Raw genomic sequence first — 21,547 nt, 5'->3', positions numbered from 1 at the left:
ATAAAAAAAAATTTATTGTTATCGAAATTTCTGACTCTTATCGTGATAATTTTTCCCATGTCAGTAAATTTGATAATAAAAAAAAGAAGATGTGTGTAGGTTGGCAACGTTCATGTTTCTTTAAGAAGCTGTACCACCTTAAGTCACGTAAAAACGTGACTCAACCTAATACATGTGACAGCCCCATCTAGTGGACAACTTTGTTTCTGCACATACCTGTAGTTATCGTCCATTTATCGTTATCGAGGTGAAATCCTCAATATATCGTGATATTGATTTTAGGCCATATCGTCCAGCCATAATTTAACATCTGGAGAAGCTTGAGCTTTGTGCTGCAAATCGTTTTTTTTTTCCCTTAGAGGAACCAGGAACGATTTCCTTGAATGATGTCACTTCCGGTTTCCAGCTAGAGACGCTGTTTTGGATGAGCTAGGAGAGCCTAGTTGGAACAGTAATAGCACCTTTACATTTTTCCCCAAGTATCTTCCTTTTTAAAATGAAAATATAAAGTTTAGACCTGTTACAACATAAGGGCTTCAACATGTGTTTAATGTGGAAGACGCCCTTTAAACATAAAAATTACCCCATTGCTCAAATAGGAGTCCTGATCATCAGCGACTAGCACCCCCTGCATCTGGTGTCCTGTGCCCGTTCTTGATGTCTGTATCGTCACAGTTCCTTACAATTACATACACTTTTATAAGTCCAACATCTACAGTAACTTATTGTAAGTAAGTAAGTAAAAGTTTATTTATATAGCGCCTTTCACAGATATAAATCACAAAGCGCTGTACAACATGATAAAGATCAGGGCAAATACCTCTAACAAATACAAACATCAGAAAAACAATAGCAGTGATAAAGTAGAAAATAAAATCATGAGTATAAACAAAGTGAAGGTGTGAACCCAAACAAAGCCATCTTTTTGAAACATTTAGGGAGGGAACGCTTGGATGAAAAGGTGAGTTTTTAGATGATTTTTAAAGACCTCTACAGTGTTAGAGAGACAGAGATTTGAAGGTAGACTGTTCCAAAGTCTGGGTGCAATAGTCTGAAAGGCCCTGTCCCCTTTGGTTTTCAGTCTGGTTCGAGGAACAGCCAGGAGGTTTTCAGATGTGGATCTAAGGTTCCGAGAGGTGATGTGTGGGGATAAAAGCTGAGATAGGTAGCTTGGAGCCTGGTTGTTAAGAGCTCTATAGGTCAGGACTAAAACTTTTAACTGTATATATTCTACCGGGAGCCAGTGGAGGGACTGTAAAACTGGAGTGATGTGAGCTCGTCTGCTGGATTTGGTTAGGAGTCTGGCTGCTGCATTTTGGGTGACTTGAAGGCGTGAGAGGGAGGTTTTGCTGAGACCAGTAAAAAGAGCGTTACAGTAGTCTAAGCGTGATGAAACCAAGGCATGAATGATTTTTTCCAGATCTGCAGTAGAAACCAGTTTACGGACTTTTGAAATGTTTCTCAGTTGAAAGAAACAAGAGCGGGAGATGGTTTTGACGTGTGAGTCTAAACTTAAAGCTGGATCAAAAATAACTCCCAGGTTTCTAATGTTGGCCTTGGCTGATGGGCAAAAAGAGACAACTTCTTGCTCGATTTTATTATTATTCACATAATGAATATTTTTATTTATTCTGAGTCCTCAGACATCAAGTCATACAATAATTATCTGAAAGCATGTGCAGTTATGAGGGTAAACTGTCTCTCACTTGGTTACTAAGATACCCTTTGGCACCACAGATGCCCGTGGGCTACATGGTCAACACAAAGGAACCTCACACACGCACATGCAGACCTCACTTGAAGAGTCAATTTACACAGAAATAAAATCCTAAAATACACATTCATCAGGCATGTAGACGCTTGCTCGTACCTGCTGGTCTGTTTGCATCTTGCGTCCTACTATCCTGAAGGCATTGGTGGTGGGATTGTGAAAAATCTGGACTCTGCTGAAGGTCTGGGGTCCAGCACCCGCCGGGAGCCACTTCTTAGTGCCGTCATCATAGATCATCACAGTGGCCCGAGCCTGGCATATACTCGACTCACTGTGGGACACAAAACACACAGAATGAATAAACACAGCTTCATTATGGTGAGGTGGGTTTTCACTTTCATTGAATCTGCACAAAACACCTCCATCTGCACTGTCATGATTTCATGAACAAAACACAAAAAGGGGGCCGGTGGCAAAACAGGACGTTGCTTACGAGATGCATTACACTTCTCTGAGGTGTAATTATTACGCAAACAGTGTGTGGACATGGAGGAGCAGTACACACAGTACTAGTTGAGTTGTTGTAGATGTGTCACTGAGCACCAGACGATCCACCCTGAGCTCATCCAATCACCTGAACAACAATCCCAGGATAAGCAACACATATTTTAGGGATTAAACAGTTAAATATAATAGTTGGCATGAACAGATAAAACATTTGAGGGTCTGATTCATTTTTAAGACAACAGAAATCTGCTTTGGAGCTGGCCCTACCCCTCGTCTCACGCCCCATGCAGCCTTGTGTTTAATTCTCCAAACTAATAAAGTTCTGATTGCCGAAAACTCCACAGAACTGTTTAAATGTATTTGTCCCTTTCACAACAAAAGCATCCACCCGAGTTGTTTCCAGCTTTAACAACTTCCCAGTTAAAGGGCAAGTTCACTTGTGTTTTACACATTTGCAGTCTTCAATATAACTTAATGCCTTGTGAGTTGTTCTCTGTGGAGAGAAAAATTCTCCTGCTTCCGTTTAACGAACTAGAAGTGAGCCAGAGCAGAAGAGAGCTTCAGACGGCAGGATTTGGAGTCTTATTTCCAGATATTTGGACAGCTCATCTCTGACTGACTAACAGCGATGTGACTTTACCACTGGCTCTATTTGCAACACTGATGTTTTATCTCCACAAATGACACAAGGCTGAAGCAGTTCTGCCATATTGTGGAATTGAAAATGCTAACGGTTAGCTTCTGCTAGCCAAGACATGCTCTGGTGTTTCCTGGATGCCAAGTCAAAAACAGCCTTCCCAGTCACGAGTCAAGAGGAGTCCATGAGTGCCATTTTGACGTGCAATTGTCAGGCTTTTCTAATCCGAGCATTTCCTCGTCTATTTTCTATTGGCGGCTAATGCAGGAAATAGGTGTAGAAGACCATTCTCACGTTTAGCCTGCATGTTGAACTCAGACTGAGCAATCATATTTCAAAAATAACACGTAAATAACGGTTTCCCAGTTAACTTGGCCATTAAGGCTAAAAGACCGTTAAGTTTGATCCCAAGTTGAGACAACAATGGACAACGACAAAGACAGGAAGTTGTGCCGAGTGCTGCCCAAAAAAATGAAGCACTGGAATCTACCTGGTTTACATCATCCCATCATTAAAAAAAGAATACAGTTGAAGTGTTTTCAGAGATTGGTGACAAAAATGTTTATGTAATGTTTCTGTGCAGGCAGAACACAGGTATGCGGGCAACCATTCATCATGTCTGCAAGTCAAAAAAAGGAAGTACCTAAGAAAAACACTCCTTTGTAGACAACAACAACACACATTTAATGACCCTTAAACAGCTGACACAAAAGTTTAAAGGAGAAATAACACCATTAAGTGTCTCATTTGAGCCTCATTAGAGTTTTCTTATTGCCCTTAGTCTTTTTGAATCATAAAAAATATTTATGCATTGTGCATTTGTACAAACACCCCCACTCACCCACAGAAGCCATAAAAGTAAATGAGCTTAAGAAAGACATAAGGTGGCAGACTCAATTCTAATCATCTTTCATTCCTCCCCCTCTTTATTTGCCTCCCTTGTACTCCCTACAGTTCTCTAATCCATCCCTTCCACCTCTCCCTCCATCTGTCCCACCCGTGATACAATCTGCTACTTCCTGTGACAAAGCACCAAAGACACAACCCACTTCCTGTAGCCTACGCAGCCTAATAAGGACTGCAGCAGTCTCAACAATCCACGCCAGCAGAAACACACAAGTCTCAACAAATTAACTTTGAAATCTACTTCTACTTAAGCATGGCTGCATCAAAAAAGGGATTTTGGATTTCACGGATTTTCCTAAGAGTTTGAAAATAAAGCTAAATCCAAACCATGATTGTTTGAGAATGAGCCAGTAACAAAGAAATAAAGGTGAAGGTGGTTCAGAACACAGCAGTTAGTTTTAGATTAGCTGTAAATCTGAAAAGTGCATAACAAACATCAAACATCTTCCTGTAATTGTAAAGTTTAGCTCTCGTCTTGCAGTGTGCCCACAGAAACTGACTGCTGATCCAGTTTTTCCAGAATAACCTTTTTCTGTGCCTCAAAGCAACCTGCACAGGTTTTAGAAAACATCCAGCACGTCAAGCATTCACAGTATTTCTCAGAAAGGCTTTGAACAATAACTAGGCCCAAAGAAATGTTGCGTTGTCAGTGTAAATAGGTCAGAATTAGTCATTACATTTCTTTAAAGAGTTGTAGAATTCAAAACCACATTTATCTTGTTGTTGCTGTTGCATAAAGGCAGCTAGGGGTGTCAAATGTAGCATACCAAAAAGCCAGTAATTTGTAATGGCCACAGAGATGGTGGTGATGGTAATGCTAACCGCAGAACAACGCTAGCTGGATCTTCTCAGTCCCTACGATCAGTCCCTACACCCCCAGCAGGTCCCTGAGGTCCAGTGATCAAAGCCTACTGGTTGTGTAGCGCACTGTCTATTTTTTACTCATTTTAAATATACTTTTAATAATTTTCTAAATTTTTTTTATATCTTACATTTTTTTGTTTTTGTGAAGCGCCTCGTGATTTTTATCTTGAGAGGCGCTATAGAAAAGATCTTTTCTTCTTCTTCTTCTTCCTCTACTGGTAACATTCTGGTTCAAACTCAAGAGTTGAAAGCATGAATTACCCATAGCTTGCATATTAAGCTATCTGGATACTACACAGCCAGTACAGTTCGTAGCTTCTGACATCACAGAGACATCAATGTAAACAGGCCAATCAGCATGCAGCTCATTTAATATTCTTCCTGGTCAAGAGGGAGCAATGGACCAGATTTTCCATAGAAGGGCTTTACTATGGGGTTGTATCGGCCATTCATCAGGGCTTCAGGTACATTTTGAGCCCCAAAGCCTTTGTTAAATAGAGGCTAAAAGAACAGTTATCAACTGTACAAAAATGTTGTTCTAGAACCGTTTTACATTGGAATGTTCGATAACATTTATTTACCCCCGATCCCAGCTCGTCATTGATTTAATGAATCTACAGATACCAAGTCCCAATCTGATACTTTAGAAATGTACTACAGAAAAAGAAGAACACTAGAGTTGTCCTTTAAGTATTTTTTTATTGTTAATGCGTTTTTCTTTCAGTGTTTATATCATTTCTTTGGCTTATCGGCCATAAAACATCACTTGTTCAGTAAGTACATTAATGAGAAACTTGTTAATATTAAGAATGTATGTAAAGGTGGCCTTGTCACCCATATTTCAAATTGATTTATCTGTGTGCGACTGTTTTAAGTGACAGGAATGGCATGGCGCATGAGCATGCAGCAGGGTCACTTCTTTCTACATAACACCTGTAGTGCTGCTGTGTCTGTAACGTTAGGAAGAGAAAGCAGATCATACCGCGACTCAAGGAGACCGCAAAACCCAATGTTTGCAACCACAGACACCTATCCAGTGTGATGAATATACTTCTATTTTAACATTTTTGCTGTCCGTAGACAGCTTCTTGTTTAGTTTTGTTTCTTTATATGTATCTTTGTGTGTCAGCTGGCTCTTTTGAATTGTTGCAGCGACCTGAGCAGGGCTAGTTTTTTAAGGTGGTGCGTCAGATTCGTAGTGTTGAACGCAGCCCCACCTTTTCCCACCATGTTAAATGCCCAGTTTGCACACATCACATTTCTCTTTTGCACCAACTTTGCTGTCGGTTTAAAAAAATATCCAAAACATACATTTTTTCTCTCTTTACTGCATTGCTGTCTGTGAAACAAAAAAATACTGGTGTATAGGAACTTGTTGAATTTAAAACTAAGCCACTGTCATTCCATTTGAAAATCTCTTTCAGGATAAATTTCAAAAGTAACGTTTGTTTTTTATGGTTAAATCCAATCTTTCCCACCCGATTCCGATCAGTTGAAAATTTCATGATTGGACCCGATTTCTGATCACTTGATTGGAGCAAAGCACCCCTAGTTTTACATTTATTTAAAAGATGCAGTTGCAGGACTTGTTAGGGAAAAGAGACAAAAATATTCAGAGAGCTCTGGTTCATACATTAAGTCAGTCAAAATTTAAACTAAAATGCTTTCAACTGAAGTTTCCCACCATTCTCTATTAATGAGAACCAACTTGACTAGAAACACATCTGAACTGGGACATCAGTGACATTAATAAACAGACATGCTGCGGATCAGCTGTTCAGAAATGTTTAACAGATTGTGTTATTTACCCACAGTAACCATGGGAACTGCAATACCCATATCTTACACTGGGCATGAATGGATTAAAAGATAAATACAAGAGCTGCCCAAACATTTCCATTCCATGGGTTTTCCTATGATAATGACCCAGACACAGCTGTTTGAGCTATTGACCAACAATAATTCCAAAGCTGTTTCATAGCAAAGCTACAAATTGTTGTGAGAAAACTGTAGGCTTGCAAATACCTGCTGGAGAGGAGGGTTAGGATCTTTTACGTCTGAGGTAAAAGATCCTGTTTGTTCACGTGTTTGACAACTTTCAGTACTACAACACTATAAACCCCCCAGAAATATCACAGACTGCTCAAGAGAGCCTAAAGATTCTGTCGCCTGAGGTTGTACAATCAAATGAGTTTGACTCATACTGGTGTGACAAAAAATCACTTCAGTGTTACATCTGCACAGGGTTTGATTACTAACTTGATGCACGTGTGTGATATAGGAGTAATTTCAGCTGTACCGAAGTACTCTTCAGTTTATTCATACTCACAGTACACTAACTGAAACACAATCACTTCATACTTCCTGTTTCACACTCGCATCATTGTCTGCTCTCAGGCTGCCTCTCTCAGAGAAGGCTGCGGTCAAGTTTGTTGCAACTTCGACTTAGCAAAAGTGAATGCACCCATCTGATCATGATCATGATAGAGCAACACAAAAGCCTCTTTCCTCACTGCACCCTCAGCAAACGGGCAGTCTGGAGCTATTTGCACATAGTAAAATCAGTTCCATATCGCTGATGTGGTGAAACCTTTAGTAAACAAACCAGCCTCTTGAGTTTGAGAGGATCATAAAAAGTTCATTCTCAGTTTAATGCTTAGTTTTAGGACCAGTGTTGGGCTCACTCATTCTTCCAAATAGTGTCACTTATTCCTCGTAAGTAATACTCGACATTGAAAGATCGGTGATGGCAAAGAACTGTAGACGCGTACACTCATTGACACTTCATAGGTGTACTTGTCATTTACTTAGTATCTAATCAGCCAGTCAGCCTAGTTCTGAATCATCTAATACATACAAGTTATCAAAGAAGCAAAGGCAAACTCTGGATCTTGAAAGCCATCTCTGTGTGGATTCAAACCCCCTTATGCTGATCAGAGTCTTCAGCAAGTGCAGCGCCACAGTCTTCTCTGACCTCTATTGCGTCCAGTGGGCTGTTGAGTCTGGTTAATGGGGGAATATGGGAACTGGGAGGGGACACAGACTCGGGACTGGGAAACAGATGCATATTTAATGGTAGAGAAAGCTAGAGCTCAGGAGTGAGACTGCATTATTGATAGGAGTACGGACACTGAAACTCTAAAAGGGTAAGTGGCACACATGCATAAAGACGATGACGCGCGCACACACGCACACACGCACACACACCTGTCATTCTGCCAACGCATGTGTCCGTGCTGACCCTGTCCAGCAGAAGGCTGGTTTGGACCAGACTGTGTTTAAGCAACTAAATAAATCACTGATTCTTTAAACGAAACAGCTCACTAGTGGAAATGCTGAGGCTGGGTTAGTCACATGCCCAGATGGCTTCACAAGTTCTCTCTCGAGTACAAAAAGGAGCAACTTTGAAATGACTTAGCAGGGTCTCTCACAGAGGAAACGGACACCACAGCCAAGCGGTAATTACAGCTAATCTAGTTTCACTTCATTATTACGCCCTGAGTGAGTTCTTCACCCCTCTGCGGTTTGGTCCCGTCGGTCTACGAGGGGTTAACAGGAAATCCTGGTGCACCGCTGGAGCACGTGTCCTCTTAGAAATGTCTGTATAAGGATGTGCTCTTGGAGCTTTTCTCCAAATGAGTCGGCAAGTACAGTCAGGCCCAGTGGCTGTTTCTTCCTCTCTCCTCCTCCTTCTCTCTGACCCCCACTACAAGCTCCCTGGACTTTCTTCTTCATTAAATAAAAGCATTTCAGCTAGAGGTAAATCTGCCTTTTACTGACATCTATGATGCGTTGCATAATAAAGCAGAGAAGTAGCTCTTACTGTGGTTGGAGAGTGACTGAATAGTGATAAAGCTGGATATTTGTGAATGTGTGCATTTCTCTTAAACATTCAAAAACAGTTTGTAAAACACAACTCACACAAAGGAAAGCTTTCATTAATTCACAGACTGACTCAAGGCAGCCTGTGGCTACAAGATGCTATCTGGGAAATAAAAGTTTCCTCTAAATTCACCCATGAATCTATGTCTCTCTTATCTCACCAGGCCTTCGGCTTCTCCACTTTACAAGAAGCCCAAACGCTTTGGGAATTGTTTTCTCTTTAAACTAAGGAATCAAATTGTCTTCACAGTCAGGAGTATGACGCTCTGATAGATGAGCACACTAACAACGGTGTCCATTCAGCTTTTTGGTATGTTTTTACAGCTTTAGGGGACGACTTAAGAGGCAAATTAGAAACACAAATGATATGAGACAAGTGTCACATTCAGCTGTGCTGTGCTGCACCTCAGATGACTCAACAGGCTATTATTTCTCCGTTAAACACCACAGACAGACAATATGTCACTAAGTAAAGTCTGTAGAAAACCAAACTGCTTCCTGTAACTGATCAGACTCATTACAGTTGTAAAATAGATTCAATTACAGACACATGTAATAGGTCCTGAGATTCTGGAGGGGGGGGACATCACTGACGGTGAAATGAAAACTAGATAAAAACCCAAACTTTCACTTCCCGACATGACACCTGAATGTCCACCAAGACACCTAGAAGTGAAAAGGGGAAGTGGCATCACTGATGGAGTCAACCTGGGGAAGCCCAACAGGAGCCAGATCACAGCGGCTTCTCGTTTTTACAATAGAGAAAAAGAATACTTCACTTTAGGTCAAATTACAAGCAATGAGAAATGTAGTAAAAATCCACAACTTACCTTTTGGGCTAAAACTCAACAGAAACAAGAAGTGGGAAATGCATCAAACCGAGGAAGTCACAAGCGAGGCAAAGTAATTGATCTCTGATGTTGATATGGATACAGACTCCCATTGACCCAGTAATCTGATGCCACCGTGTCCTTAAGTCACCTTTAAGTTGTGTATACATCTCTTAGATGTTACCGTGACCTCACGTGACTCTGAACAACATAAATCAAGTGTTTCACCCTGAGGTACAAGAAAGGCTTTCAAATATTCTTTAACTGTCTTGTAAATGTTTCAGATGTAACTTGATTCTCAGATGCTGAAAAAAGTTCCCACAGATATGACTTCCTGTCTTCAGTTGATAGATGACAGACACAAACGAGTGATAGGAGCAAGATGCAGATTATTCTCAGGAGCCACTATTTAATTTTTTGTCAGAAAAGAGGAAGGATTTGTTTATTTCTGATTCTTTAAAAGGATGTTAAAGCAGAATCTACTAAAAATTTTCAGAATATGAAGTCGGCAATAACCTTTAGTAGGCCTCTCATTTTAAAAGAAGCATTTCACTTTCGTGCAACGCACTCCTTAATTTGGAGCACATTGAATGTTTCAACGCCTCCACACCTTTATATCTGCCACTTCACTTTTGCTATCACTACTTTCACTTCTCTATTTCCTATTTTTATCTTGTTTTTCTCATGTACATCTATGTTATACAGGTCTTCGCCTTCTACTAAATGCATGTCTAAAGAACACAGTCCAACAATCCAAACAGTCCATTAAACCTGACTCATCACTGAGACAGAGTTTAACCAAAAAACATCACGTTTGTTTCTCTGACCAGTTCAAGGGCAAGATGAATGCCTTCCTGCTTCTAATGAAGCATGGACTTTTGTGTGTGTGTGTGTGTGTGTGTATCTTGGTTGGAGCGGCATACATGACTGGCACACTCGATGCCCATATTTGGAACCTCTTTACCTCTGTCCTCCTTGCCGAGCTCAATTCCTTTTACAAGTTGGAGCACATCCTCCTCTGTGGCTCGGGCCAAGAAGGGGGAAGGCTCCATCTCCAAAAACAAACAACAAAAAAAACCTCCCTCCGCTTCGCCGACCCGACTTCAACACCCATTCTCTCCCAGCTGAAAAGAAAAGGAGATGATTCTTTTTCCTCCACTTTGGCTTTAAAGGAGAAAAGGAAAGAGACGACTCCTGAAACATACTTCCTCTAATATCAAAGTGTGAGTGCGTCCACTTTTGTCCAAAACTTGGGTTACTTTGACAAACTCAGTTAATTTTACAGCATCCCAAATGTCAATTTTCTGCTCACATATCTGACTACTGAATAACCAGATCACAAACTCCCAATATTTTTTTAGGGAAAGAAATTTTTACCAGTGTCATCATGATTGATATGATACAGTCTGCCCCTAGTTGGCACGTAAAGAATTGTAATTATTTTCCATAGAATATAAAGATAGTTTGAATAAAAGTCCATGTGTGGCATTTGAGACATGTACCTTTGACAGTTAGCTGCTTTTTACTAAACACTTTACAGCAAAATAAATTTTAAAGACACATCATATTAAAATTCAGCTAAAAAACATCAAGACATCAGTTTTGGTCCATGTCGCTTAGCCCTAGCAACATTAGAGTCAAAGTTTACTTCTCAGAAAAGCTGAAAGCAGACAAACAATAAAAGAAAAACATTTAATTTGACATTTAAATTCAGTTGCTTAAATTTATTTAATAATTTACAACAATACTTAACAATCAGCAGGGAAAAAACTCGAATGGAAAACAACTGATTGCTTCAGTAAACAATTGTGAGAATCACTGCTCATGCATAAAAACGTCTCGTGCAGAAAATAATTCATCTCAAATGAAAGAAACAAAGACTTAGGTTGGGTGTGTTCCATAAACATTGGGTCAAAGTCTCAAATAAAGCTAGACACAAACACTAAAGAAACACCTGTGCTTCTTCCAAGAATCAGCTATCTAAAGCAGCCTTTGTCCATCAGCTATCATCATCATCACCTCTGATTAGAGGAGCTAAGATCTTAGAGCTTGAATGATTGGAATGTTTACAAAGACTGACAGCATAAAGCCATTCCTACACTAACTGTGATCCATTATGCTCCATTAAAGAAACACCCCCCCCAGATGAATCCACCATCTTTGCATCCATTAGCAGTGCTGACCATTCAGTACATGAGTGCAGGTCTTTTGCCCAAAACAGGCTTTGGTTTCACTATATGGTTCTCCAGAGAAGGAACACATATGTGCCATTAACGTCATTTTACCACTATACAACACAATAATGCTGAAATTATTGCAAGAAGACACATAGAATACTTGATCATACTGGTTTATATAGGAAACCATATAATCAAGTAGCTTTTAAACATTGATCTCAAATATATATTCTGATTTACGTAAAGATTTGTATCGTTCACTCTAAGGTTGGGCAACTGGACGAAATTATCAACCATTGGAAATGGGCTTAGGCCTTCAACGACTGCTTTAAGAGAAACATTTTTTCCATTGCTATGAATTAAGTCAAGTCACTTTATTTAAAGAGCACTTTTACATGCCTGGCTGGGAGACCAAAGCGCTCGACACATCACAACAATCAACACACAATAGTAGTGCTAAAACCAAAGTAAAACATAATACAATATGGCCTAAAATACCACCTCTGCTGAGGTAAAACCATCAACTATTGGTGTTGAGATCTAAAGTTACTCACATGTTGCTCAAACCAGTTGCAGCACAGTATATTGTTGACTGACACATAAAATGGCAAATGAAATTCGAAAAAAGAAAAAAAAAAACTCTCACAAGACGACCCCTTGTGGTCTGAAAAATTTTGATTGGGGGATTGCTTTATATAAAACGTCTTAACGTCACCTGTGTGAATACATCTCCTGTCATCATTTGCGGGACTGACAAAAATCGGATGAAAACCTTTCTTCAATCAATAGTTTCACAAGGCTCTCTAGTGAGCCTAAAGTACTAGTGCTGATTTATAACAGTAAAAAAAAACAACAAAAAAACAATTGATGTCTAATTAGAGTCAGAAGGGACATTTTTGAATGTCAACAATCCTGTAACAAAGCACATGTTTACAAATGTTTTAATCTAAAATCTGATGGTTAGTAATGGAAAATGAATGGGAACAAGCTTTGATTCAGGTAAAGCCAATGCCCGGGTGTACCTACAGGGCTGGGGACAGTAGAAATGTTTGCTTTAAACAAAAGTCCATGTATAGGAGTTTTCTAAAACCACTACTCAGACGGTGGAAGCCAGGCTGTCAAACTGGTAAATAAAAAATGTTTAAAAAAAACGGGTCTTCATGAGATTGCCTGAACAAACCAAAAGCCTGTTATAACAAATCCCATTTGTTTTCTCAACATAAACAAAAAATAAAGACATTCATGGAATTCACCTTTGGTAAATCTCATAAACCAGTTGCTACAGAAAACAAGCCGACATTGCAGAATAAACTGGATGGCACATCTCACACCTGCATGCCAGTTCTGCCCTGTGACTACCTCCACTGCTGACTCAGATGTAAATGAGCAGCAGTTCCACATGCCTCCCTAGCACACCCGTTCACCATCACATACCACAACATACATAAGAAACACTATTTTTCTCAACCCATTTTAAGAAGTGGTACATGAAAAAAAGAGTTTTTATAAATGTTCTTGTTGATGTTGATGTTCTTGTTGATGTCAGACATTTCATTGTTACTAAATCCTGTAGATCCCTGAGCTACAGTATATCTAAGGTTAGATGACCATTGCCTCTGGTTTATTCTAAATACAACAATCACGTGACATTTAATCTAAGTTTATTAACTTTTATATCATTCAAAAGTTTTATTACAGCCAGACATCCTAAAGAACAGTTACAGCAGCTAGCATTTATGCAGAACTGTGGTGTGTATAGAGCTCCGGACCCCACGTGACTCTCAGTTAGTGGACGCCATTTTGGCATGCAAAAACGGTAAACAAACACGGATGTAACCATGAACATGAACGGGAATCCGCTTGGATTTTACTTCGTCGGAGTTTACTTCACACTTTAAAACAAAAGAAATCGTTTTATATAGTCAGAAATTAAATAGACTAAACATCTCCGACCCTTACTGTGCCCCTGGGATACTTTTTAAAAACGCCAGAAGATGTCGGAGCGGACTTCTTACCGGCACAACACCGGACCTGGCCGGGGGAACCCCTTGGGATTCCCCCGGCCGGAGGAGCTGGGGAGAAGGTCTGAGACTCTCGACTCTACTGCCCGCTCCGACGCCAGAAGCTGTCGGAGCGGGCTTCTTACCGGCACAACACCGGACCTGACCGGGGAACCCCTTGGGATTTACCCGGAGCTGGCTCCGGCGGCTGGGGAGAGGGAAGTCACGCTACTGCCCCCGCAACCCGACTCCGGATACGCGGATGAAAATGGATGGATGGACGGACAAATAACAGATTTACACGTAAGTAGTCTCGGTGAGACAGATAATAGCAATCCAAAGTGCTTTTTATGTGTGATCTGACAATTGATCAACCATTGCTTAAAAATAAAATACAGCTTAGCCGGTTAATTGCTGTCATCATAAAACACGGAAACGGCAGCAGGCAGAACTCACGAGGCAACGTTTTACGTGATGTTTACTTGTTGCTATGAGTAATAAGACAGAAAAAGCCACGCCAAAATAAGTTTAGGAAGCCCACTAAGAATCATAATAAAAGCATTTAAAATAAATACCATACACAGTTGAGGAAACATTGGTTTAAGTACCTGATATGAAGTGGTCGCTGCATAAGCGAAAACCTTTACTCTCGGGATCCCACAGTTTCAGTTTAGCCCGGTCACTAGAGCGTTTTATTACAATGATCCAACGTTTGCGGCGCTCCGGATCTTGGGGAATCCTGTAGATGGCTCATTCCTTATGTCGTCCGCGTCTGTTCTGCATCCTGGGGCACAACAGGAATCTACCATATTTCCCGTTTGATTGAGTTTTCTGACAATAACAAAAATAGTCCAGCTGCCGGCTTCTGCATGCCAATATGGCGCCGTTTCGATTTGAACTGTTGCATGCCGGGAGAAGTGACGTCAACTCCCGGAGCTCTATATGCACTTTCACCAAGAATAGAAATGTCTTAATTTCAAGAAGCACCAAGATGTTAATGGTCCAGTATGGATGTATAATGGCCTTGTTCAGACCTCGCTCTAGCACCTTTTCTGGGTGATCTAACCCCAACTGGACAGCTCTAAAGGAGCGTGAACACTCAAAGGTTGAGGACTCATTTACTCAGATGTATTTATCCACATTAGTTTAATAACCTGAACACATATCCATTCTGGGTATTATTAAGGACCATCTACTGTCAGCATCTCAGCACTGACACAAAGCTGTGACAACAAAAATCTATTTACACTCACTCACTTCCATCCTAAAGGGGCCATATCATGGAAAATCCACTTTTTGGATATTTTTACCATGTGATATTGTCATTTACTCATAAGAAATACCCCCAAACTTGTTTTTGGCTACATTCATGCGTTTTCCTGCCTCGGCTTTAATTTGGTCCATGTAAAGGTTTTTTATAGCCTAGTAAACTAGATAAAATTTTTGCTTTGCAAAGTTTGGTCTAGGGATGCCTAGATTCCACTGGAATCTCTGCTGTCATGTGCAGCATTCTAGCGGGGCAATCACAGCTCTCTATCGGAGTTTCAAACCAATAGAGTGCTATGATTCATCCGAAGTGGTAGGCAATTCACAGAGCTCTATCAGCTTTGTGGGCCAATCAGGACGCTCTATTGGTTTTATGGGCGGGATGATGCAACGGAGTGGAACAAGATGGCGACAGCTCGTTTTAAACAGCTTTTACATCAATTTTGGACTATTTGGACTTGGGCTTTATTAGACTCAGGAGCAGACAGATTTATTTAAGTCCATTATTTAGAAAAGGGGTGTATTTTCGCCTTCTGTTATTTGTTGCCCAGTAGCATGCAGAGATAATTTGAAAGACAATGGTAGAACCCACCCCACGACCGAGAACCGTCAATGGAGTATAGAGCTCCGGACCCCACGTGACTCTCAGTTAGTAGATGCCATATTGGCAGGAAAAAAAGGTAAACAAACACGGATCGTAAACATGAACATGAATGGGATCGGCTTGGATTTTACTTCGGTGGAGTTTACTTCACACTTTAAAACTGAGGAAATCGTTTTATGTAGTCAGAAATTAAATAGACTAAACATCTCCGACCCTTACCGTGCCCCTGGGATACTTTTTAAAAACGCCAGAAGCTGTCGGAGCGGACTTCTTACTGGACCTGGCCGGGGAACCCCTTGGGACTCCCCCGGAGGAGCTGGCCCAAGTGGCTAGGGAGAGGGAAGTCTGGGCCTCTCGACGCTACTGCCCCCGCAACCCGACTCCGGATAAGCGGATGAAAATGGATGGATGGACAAATAACAGATTTACACGTAAGTAGTTTAAATAGAGTGCTGTGCTGTTTGAATGTATAAACTGAACGCTAAGATAAATCACTAGTTTGATTATTTTCCGTGAATAAAATAAATATGTCAGGCAGGAGCGTCTCAGGATCTGTCTGAGATCTGTCTCGGTGAGACAGATAATAGCAATCCAAAGTGCTTTTTATGTGTGATCTGACAATTGATCAACCATTGCTTAAAAATTAAATACAGCTTAGCCGGTTAATTGCTGTGATCATAAAACACAAAACGGCAGCACGCAGAACTCACGAGGCAACGCTTTACGTGATGTTTACTTGTTGCTGGGAGTAATAAGACAGAAAAAGCCACGGCAAAATAAGTTTAGGAAGCCCACTAAGAATCGTAATAAAAGCATTTAAAATAAATACCATACACAGTTGAGGAAACGTTGGTTTAAGTACCTGATATGAAGCGGTCACTGCATAAGCGAAAACCTTTACTCTCGGGGTCCCACAGTTTCATTTTAGCCCGGTCATTATATTGCGTTTTATTACAATGATCCAACGTTTGCGGCGCTCCGGATCTTGGGGAATCCTGTAGATGGCTCATTCCTTATGTCGTCCGTGTCTGTTCTGCATCCTGGGGCACAACAGGAATCTACCATATTTCCTGTTTGATTGAGTTTTCTGACAATAACAAACAGTCCAGCTGCGGGCTTTTGCATGCCAATATGGCGTCGTTTCGATTTGAACTGTTGCATGCCGGGAGAAGTGACGTCAACTCCCGGAGCTCTATTGACAGCCAGACTAAATAATATATTTATTTAGGCTGGCTTACCAGGCTAGGTTTATCCTGTGTCCAGGAGAAAGTAACCCACTTGTGTCACCGGGCGTTTCTCCTCCCCCTGAACCTGAACCTGGTCTGGTCTCGCTTCTGAAACCTGGATATTCTGTGAATATTCTGACAAATTACTTCTGCATTGAGGACAAAATACTGCTGTAAAACCTATGCATCCTGTCTTCAAAAATGCACGCGATGCCCAGCACGGGATGTACGTGTTTGGCGACTGTTGTTTTGTAACAAACTCCGTAATCACGCCAGGCTGGCATGTAGTTTTGTGCAGGTTCGCCCCCAGTCACGACAGTAACTTTTTTTCTTCTTTAGCTACACTTGCCAGTATTATGTTTTCCATCCTTTATTGGTAAACAGTTTAAAATATAAGGACTAATCTGCTTTGTACTTTGTTTAGCCAGTGTGAGTCCATGTGGTATGAGCTGAGTATCAGCTAAAATTCTACGTTGAAATTACCAAATTCAAAGATCGTTAGATATTTTGCAGAAAATAATCAATAAACTAAAAGTATAAATATCTGCTTCAGCTGGCTAAATAAATTACTGCCAACACCACCAAGAGTGGAACCCGCGACAGCTCATGGCAAAACAAGCTGAAAGGCACCCAACAGAAGCCTCGCCTAAGATGCTGTCGTAGGCGTGTTTTGTCAGAGCAGGCATGGGTGGAGCTTCACTGAAAATAAACATTTTATTTACGGGTATAAATTCAGGCTGATGACAATAACTCACATTTAAGATAATTGACATCTCATTACTGCCAACGGTAATATCATATATTGTGCCTTCCTTTGCTCTCAAAAATTTAAAGTATCATGATATAGAACCTTTAATTAATTAATACAGAAGCATAAATAATCCTAGTTTTTGAGAACAATTCCGCCCCAAAACAGACATGTTCACGTATGATGATTCATTTTATGTCAATACATATGCGAGTTTACAGGAGCCCTCATACACCGGATGTTTTGTTTGTTTCAGATATTCCAAATAGTATTCTTGCTTATTGATCCTTGCTTATTGATCCTAATTGTGAAAGAGGCAAAGATCAACACAAAGATCTACACTGGAGAAGATTATCATTATAAAAAGGGCTATTTGATTATAAAGGACTAATTCTACACAAACTACCAGAATACAGTTTAAAGTGGAGGACGGTCGATGTGTTTTTTTTAAAGCCGATGCCGATACCGATTTTTAAAGAATTTTGCTGCTGATGGCCAATATCTAAAGCTGATTATTAAGGCTGATATATATACATTTTAGCGGCACACTGATTGTGAAAGACAACTGAACACTCACTTTTTGCAATATAAATTAAATAAGTTAATAATTCTCTTAATATTTATTGAACTTCAAACATAAAACAAAATCAAAACATTAAATAAATGGTGTGTTGGTGTCGTTCGGGCTTTTTCTTTAGTAGTGGCGGCATTTGGCGACACAGGTGCCTGATTTATTTATTTATAATCAGCTTCAGTGTTTCCCCTAGGAATTTTCCAGCTGTGTGTGTGTGTGGGTTGGGGGGGGGGGGGGGGGGGGTTATGACACGTCTCACCTTTATGTTAATATTGTTTTATTTGATGCACTCCACTTTGAACTGCACCAATCCAGCAACTGCTGCATTTTAATAACTAGTATTAAAAGTAAATACACCAATATTTGCACAAAAATAATTTTTGTTTTAAACTCTCAGTGACACTTTGCAGGGGGGGGTTAGGCATTTAATTTTTCTTGGTGTCTGGAAAAACATCTTCTGCCCCTCTTTATTTGACTTTCTGCTCCCTTTATTTTGGTCCAAGATCATTACTGGGCTGGCCCTATTAAAAACGTTCTACACCCATGCTTAGTAGACTTAATGAAGTATTTTTAACTCAGTATAAAAATGACTGAAACACAAATTTACATATTTGGCATTATTGACCAATATCTTTGATTTAATTTATTTGTTAAGAACATCAAGATACATTACAGTGAACATTATAATCAAGTACATTTTTCTAGTGCAGAGAGGAGACAACCCATAGAAGCACTGATTTGATCTCATTCCAGAGAAAAATAGAACAGGTCAGATGCACCTAATAAATAAAATTACTAACATAAACTCAGGAATCTGTTTCTTTGCTTCATTGTTCTGGTGCTGAAAATATCACTAATGCGGATCAAAGGAGATACACAGATGAATGCACCTCTTATTAATTATTTGGAAATTAGTGGGTGTGGTTTACATCAATACATTATTTTAAATCTGAAATTGATATGGATTGATCAGAAGTCGCTATGTGTATTGTTTATTGGAAAACCATTTACAGAGCAGCCTCAGAATTGAGATTAAACATTTTTGATCACAATAGTAAAGAAACTATTACAGAACCTTTTTCAGTAAAATCAGAACGTTAATATTTAAATAGATGAATTAATACATCTGAACTCATGCAGTAGAAACTAGGAAATATGAAATACTAGAACCAGACACAACTTTTTATTTCATTTTAATTTGATTAAACTGATTTTTTCCTAACGTTGTTGGCATTTTCCCACACACAGTTAAACAAAACAATGTTGATGCGTGTGTGTGTGTGTGAGAGAGAGATAAAGAGGGAGAGAGAGAGAGACGGGGGGGGGGGGGGTAAAAATAATTTAAAAGAACCCAACCGGAGCGGAGGAAGTGACCGACGCATGCACGAGCCGATTTCAGCTCTGTCTTGTCAAATGCACGACATATGTTACGAAAAAAGTAACTTTAAATATTCAACCGAAAAAGAGGCGAGCTGAAGAAAACCTAGGGAGCACTGAAGAAACGTGAGCAACAGTGAAACAAGAACAGAGAGATCCATCTGTGTGTGTGTGGGGGGGCCGGAACAGAGTTTTGTGTGTAGGGAGGGGCGGGCGCTCCATGTGACTGGCCAATCACAGAGTGTGAAGACAGTCAGTTACTCAATGAGGATTTTTCTTCAGCACGATTACAGATGTTTACGAGTTTTACTCGTTTCATGCTCGTATTCGTCAAAAATGCTTTATCCGCGGCTCATCCCTAGCTGTAACCACCATGCCCTGCCTCCTCCTCCTCGCTGCCTGCCGGCTGTGATCACAAGCAACAACAGAGTAGTTCCCGCTGCTTCTTCGGAAAACAGCGCAAAAAAAAAAAAAAAAAAATCTATAAAACGGGATCTTGCAGGCTGGGATTTCCTATATAAGGGAAACGCTGAGCTTTTAAAAATAATTTCAGCAGATGGCCAATATAGAAAAATGTAATATATTGGCCGGCCGATACATAAATCGGCCTCTAGTTTAAAGAGTGTTTTAAATATTCTTATCATAGAATAAATGATGAAACCAAATCTACTTTTATCATAGAAGAATCATAACAAACCACCACAAAATGTTCAGGCCTTTGCTTCAGAAGCAATTTGTCAAATCAATGTTTTGTAACATTCAAACATTAGTTTGACACATGTGGACACAAGAAAAAACCTACTTATTTTCTACTTGCTCAGTCTGAATGAACAAAAATTGACGGGGAACACTGCTCTAAGAAGAGAGAAAAGCTGCTACAAGAGCCTGAACATCCCAGCAGGTAGTAAGTGCGCATAAAGTGTTATTTTCCATTGCTTGAAAATTGGACTGTATGGTAAAATACTAGCAGATGCAACGCCAGAGTGTGGAGAGATCAGAATTAAAAACGGGGCATTTTTTTGATACAAGTCAGACACCACCACTGTGTTGTGTCCTTGTTCTGCAATCTTACACTTGAACATGACATGACGCGAGTTTAACCTTAAAAAGGAGCAAATATGCACGTCATTCAAGCGGCACAACAAAATAAGAGCCATGCAAAAATGCAGAATGTGACAAAATGAATAAATGAGAATATATAGCTGATTATTTTTGTTGATCGCATTGTATTTTTCATTGTTTGGAGTTAAATTTGAAATAAATATTTGATTATTGTATAGCCTTAGCCACGTTTACCAGGAAACTGAAACTAAACGGGACTAAGACGCTTATAAAAAATAAAACAACTAGGGATGCACCGATGGATCGGCATTTGATCGTAATCGGCCGATAGTGCCACTATCGGTTTTGATCGGAATTTTCAAAATAGATCAAAGCAGACCGATCAGGTAGGGTTGTCACGGTAACCAGTGTAGTGGTAAACCCCGGTAAAAAAAAAAAGTTGACAATAATAATAACCGTCTTGTTTTTAAAAAAAAAAACTATATTATCTTGGTGGGTTTACCTTGGCTGTGGTGTAGGCGCGGTGACCCTTACCAGCCACCGTATCATCGGCTGAAGTTGCCGGCGGAACATGCACGCTTTGTTGTTTACGACCAAAACTTTCTTGAAGCTAAAGCTGAAATAATGGTCAAAGGAGGAGACGGCAGCGCTCAGGAGGACATTTATTATCCCTCAAAGAAGACAAAGTCGGAAGTACGGGCATATTTTAGATATTTGAAGAATGCCGAGGGAGTTGACAGAAGACGGCTATCCAGTTTGCAGCACGTGCAGAAAAAGAGTCTGTGAAAGGCAGCAACGCTTCAAATCTCATGACACATCTGCGTGACCATCACCCACATCTCTAAAGTCAACGCAAGGCAAGCTAACGTTAGTGTTTTAGCTAAAATGCGTAATCAGAGGATTTGGGTTGAGGGAGAATACAACGAGTGGCTATATAAAGCAGCCGCAGCGTCGCGGACACCCCCCATGTTGAAATGACGCTATGCATTACGGGGCTCCCAGGGGCAGATAAGAGTTGGTCTCCCTCCGAGAATAATTATGAATTTAACAATGATTACTGCCTGATGACATTTTCCCACATCTGCAAAGCTCACTGGAAGGACACAAACCGAGGACAATATTTTCCTGATATAGGGTTTATTACTCAAGTAAGGGTAAAAAAGTATCTGATTAGAA

At 40.2% G+C, this 21,547-nt stretch overlaps 1 protein-coding gene across 2 annotated transcripts in view; it reads right to left on the bottom strand.

The window, feature by feature from the left end:
• Positions 1–21,547, bottom strand: part of vaspb (vasodilator stimulated phosphoprotein b) — a 43,867-nt gene that overhangs the window by 15,225 nt on the left and 7,095 nt on the right. For both annotated transcript variants that reach the window (XM_070543439.1, XM_070543440.1), the window contains exon 2: positions 1,871–2,042. In XM_070543439.1, coding sequence (XP_070399540.1) covers positions 1,871–2,042 — 172 coding nt within the window. The remainder of the gene's footprint in view (positions 1–1,870; positions 2,043–21,547) is intronic.

The sequence above is a fragment of the Nothobranchius furzeri genome, chromosome 13 (assembly GCF_043380555.1).
Source record: "Nothobranchius furzeri strain GRZ-AD chromosome 13, NfurGRZ-RIMD1, whole genome shotgun sequence".
In the NCBI taxonomy this organism is placed as follows: domain Eukaryota; kingdom Metazoa; phylum Chordata; class Actinopteri; order Cyprinodontiformes; family Nothobranchiidae; genus Nothobranchius; species Nothobranchius furzeri.
This window is presented reverse-complemented; position numbering and strand designations above follow the sequence as displayed.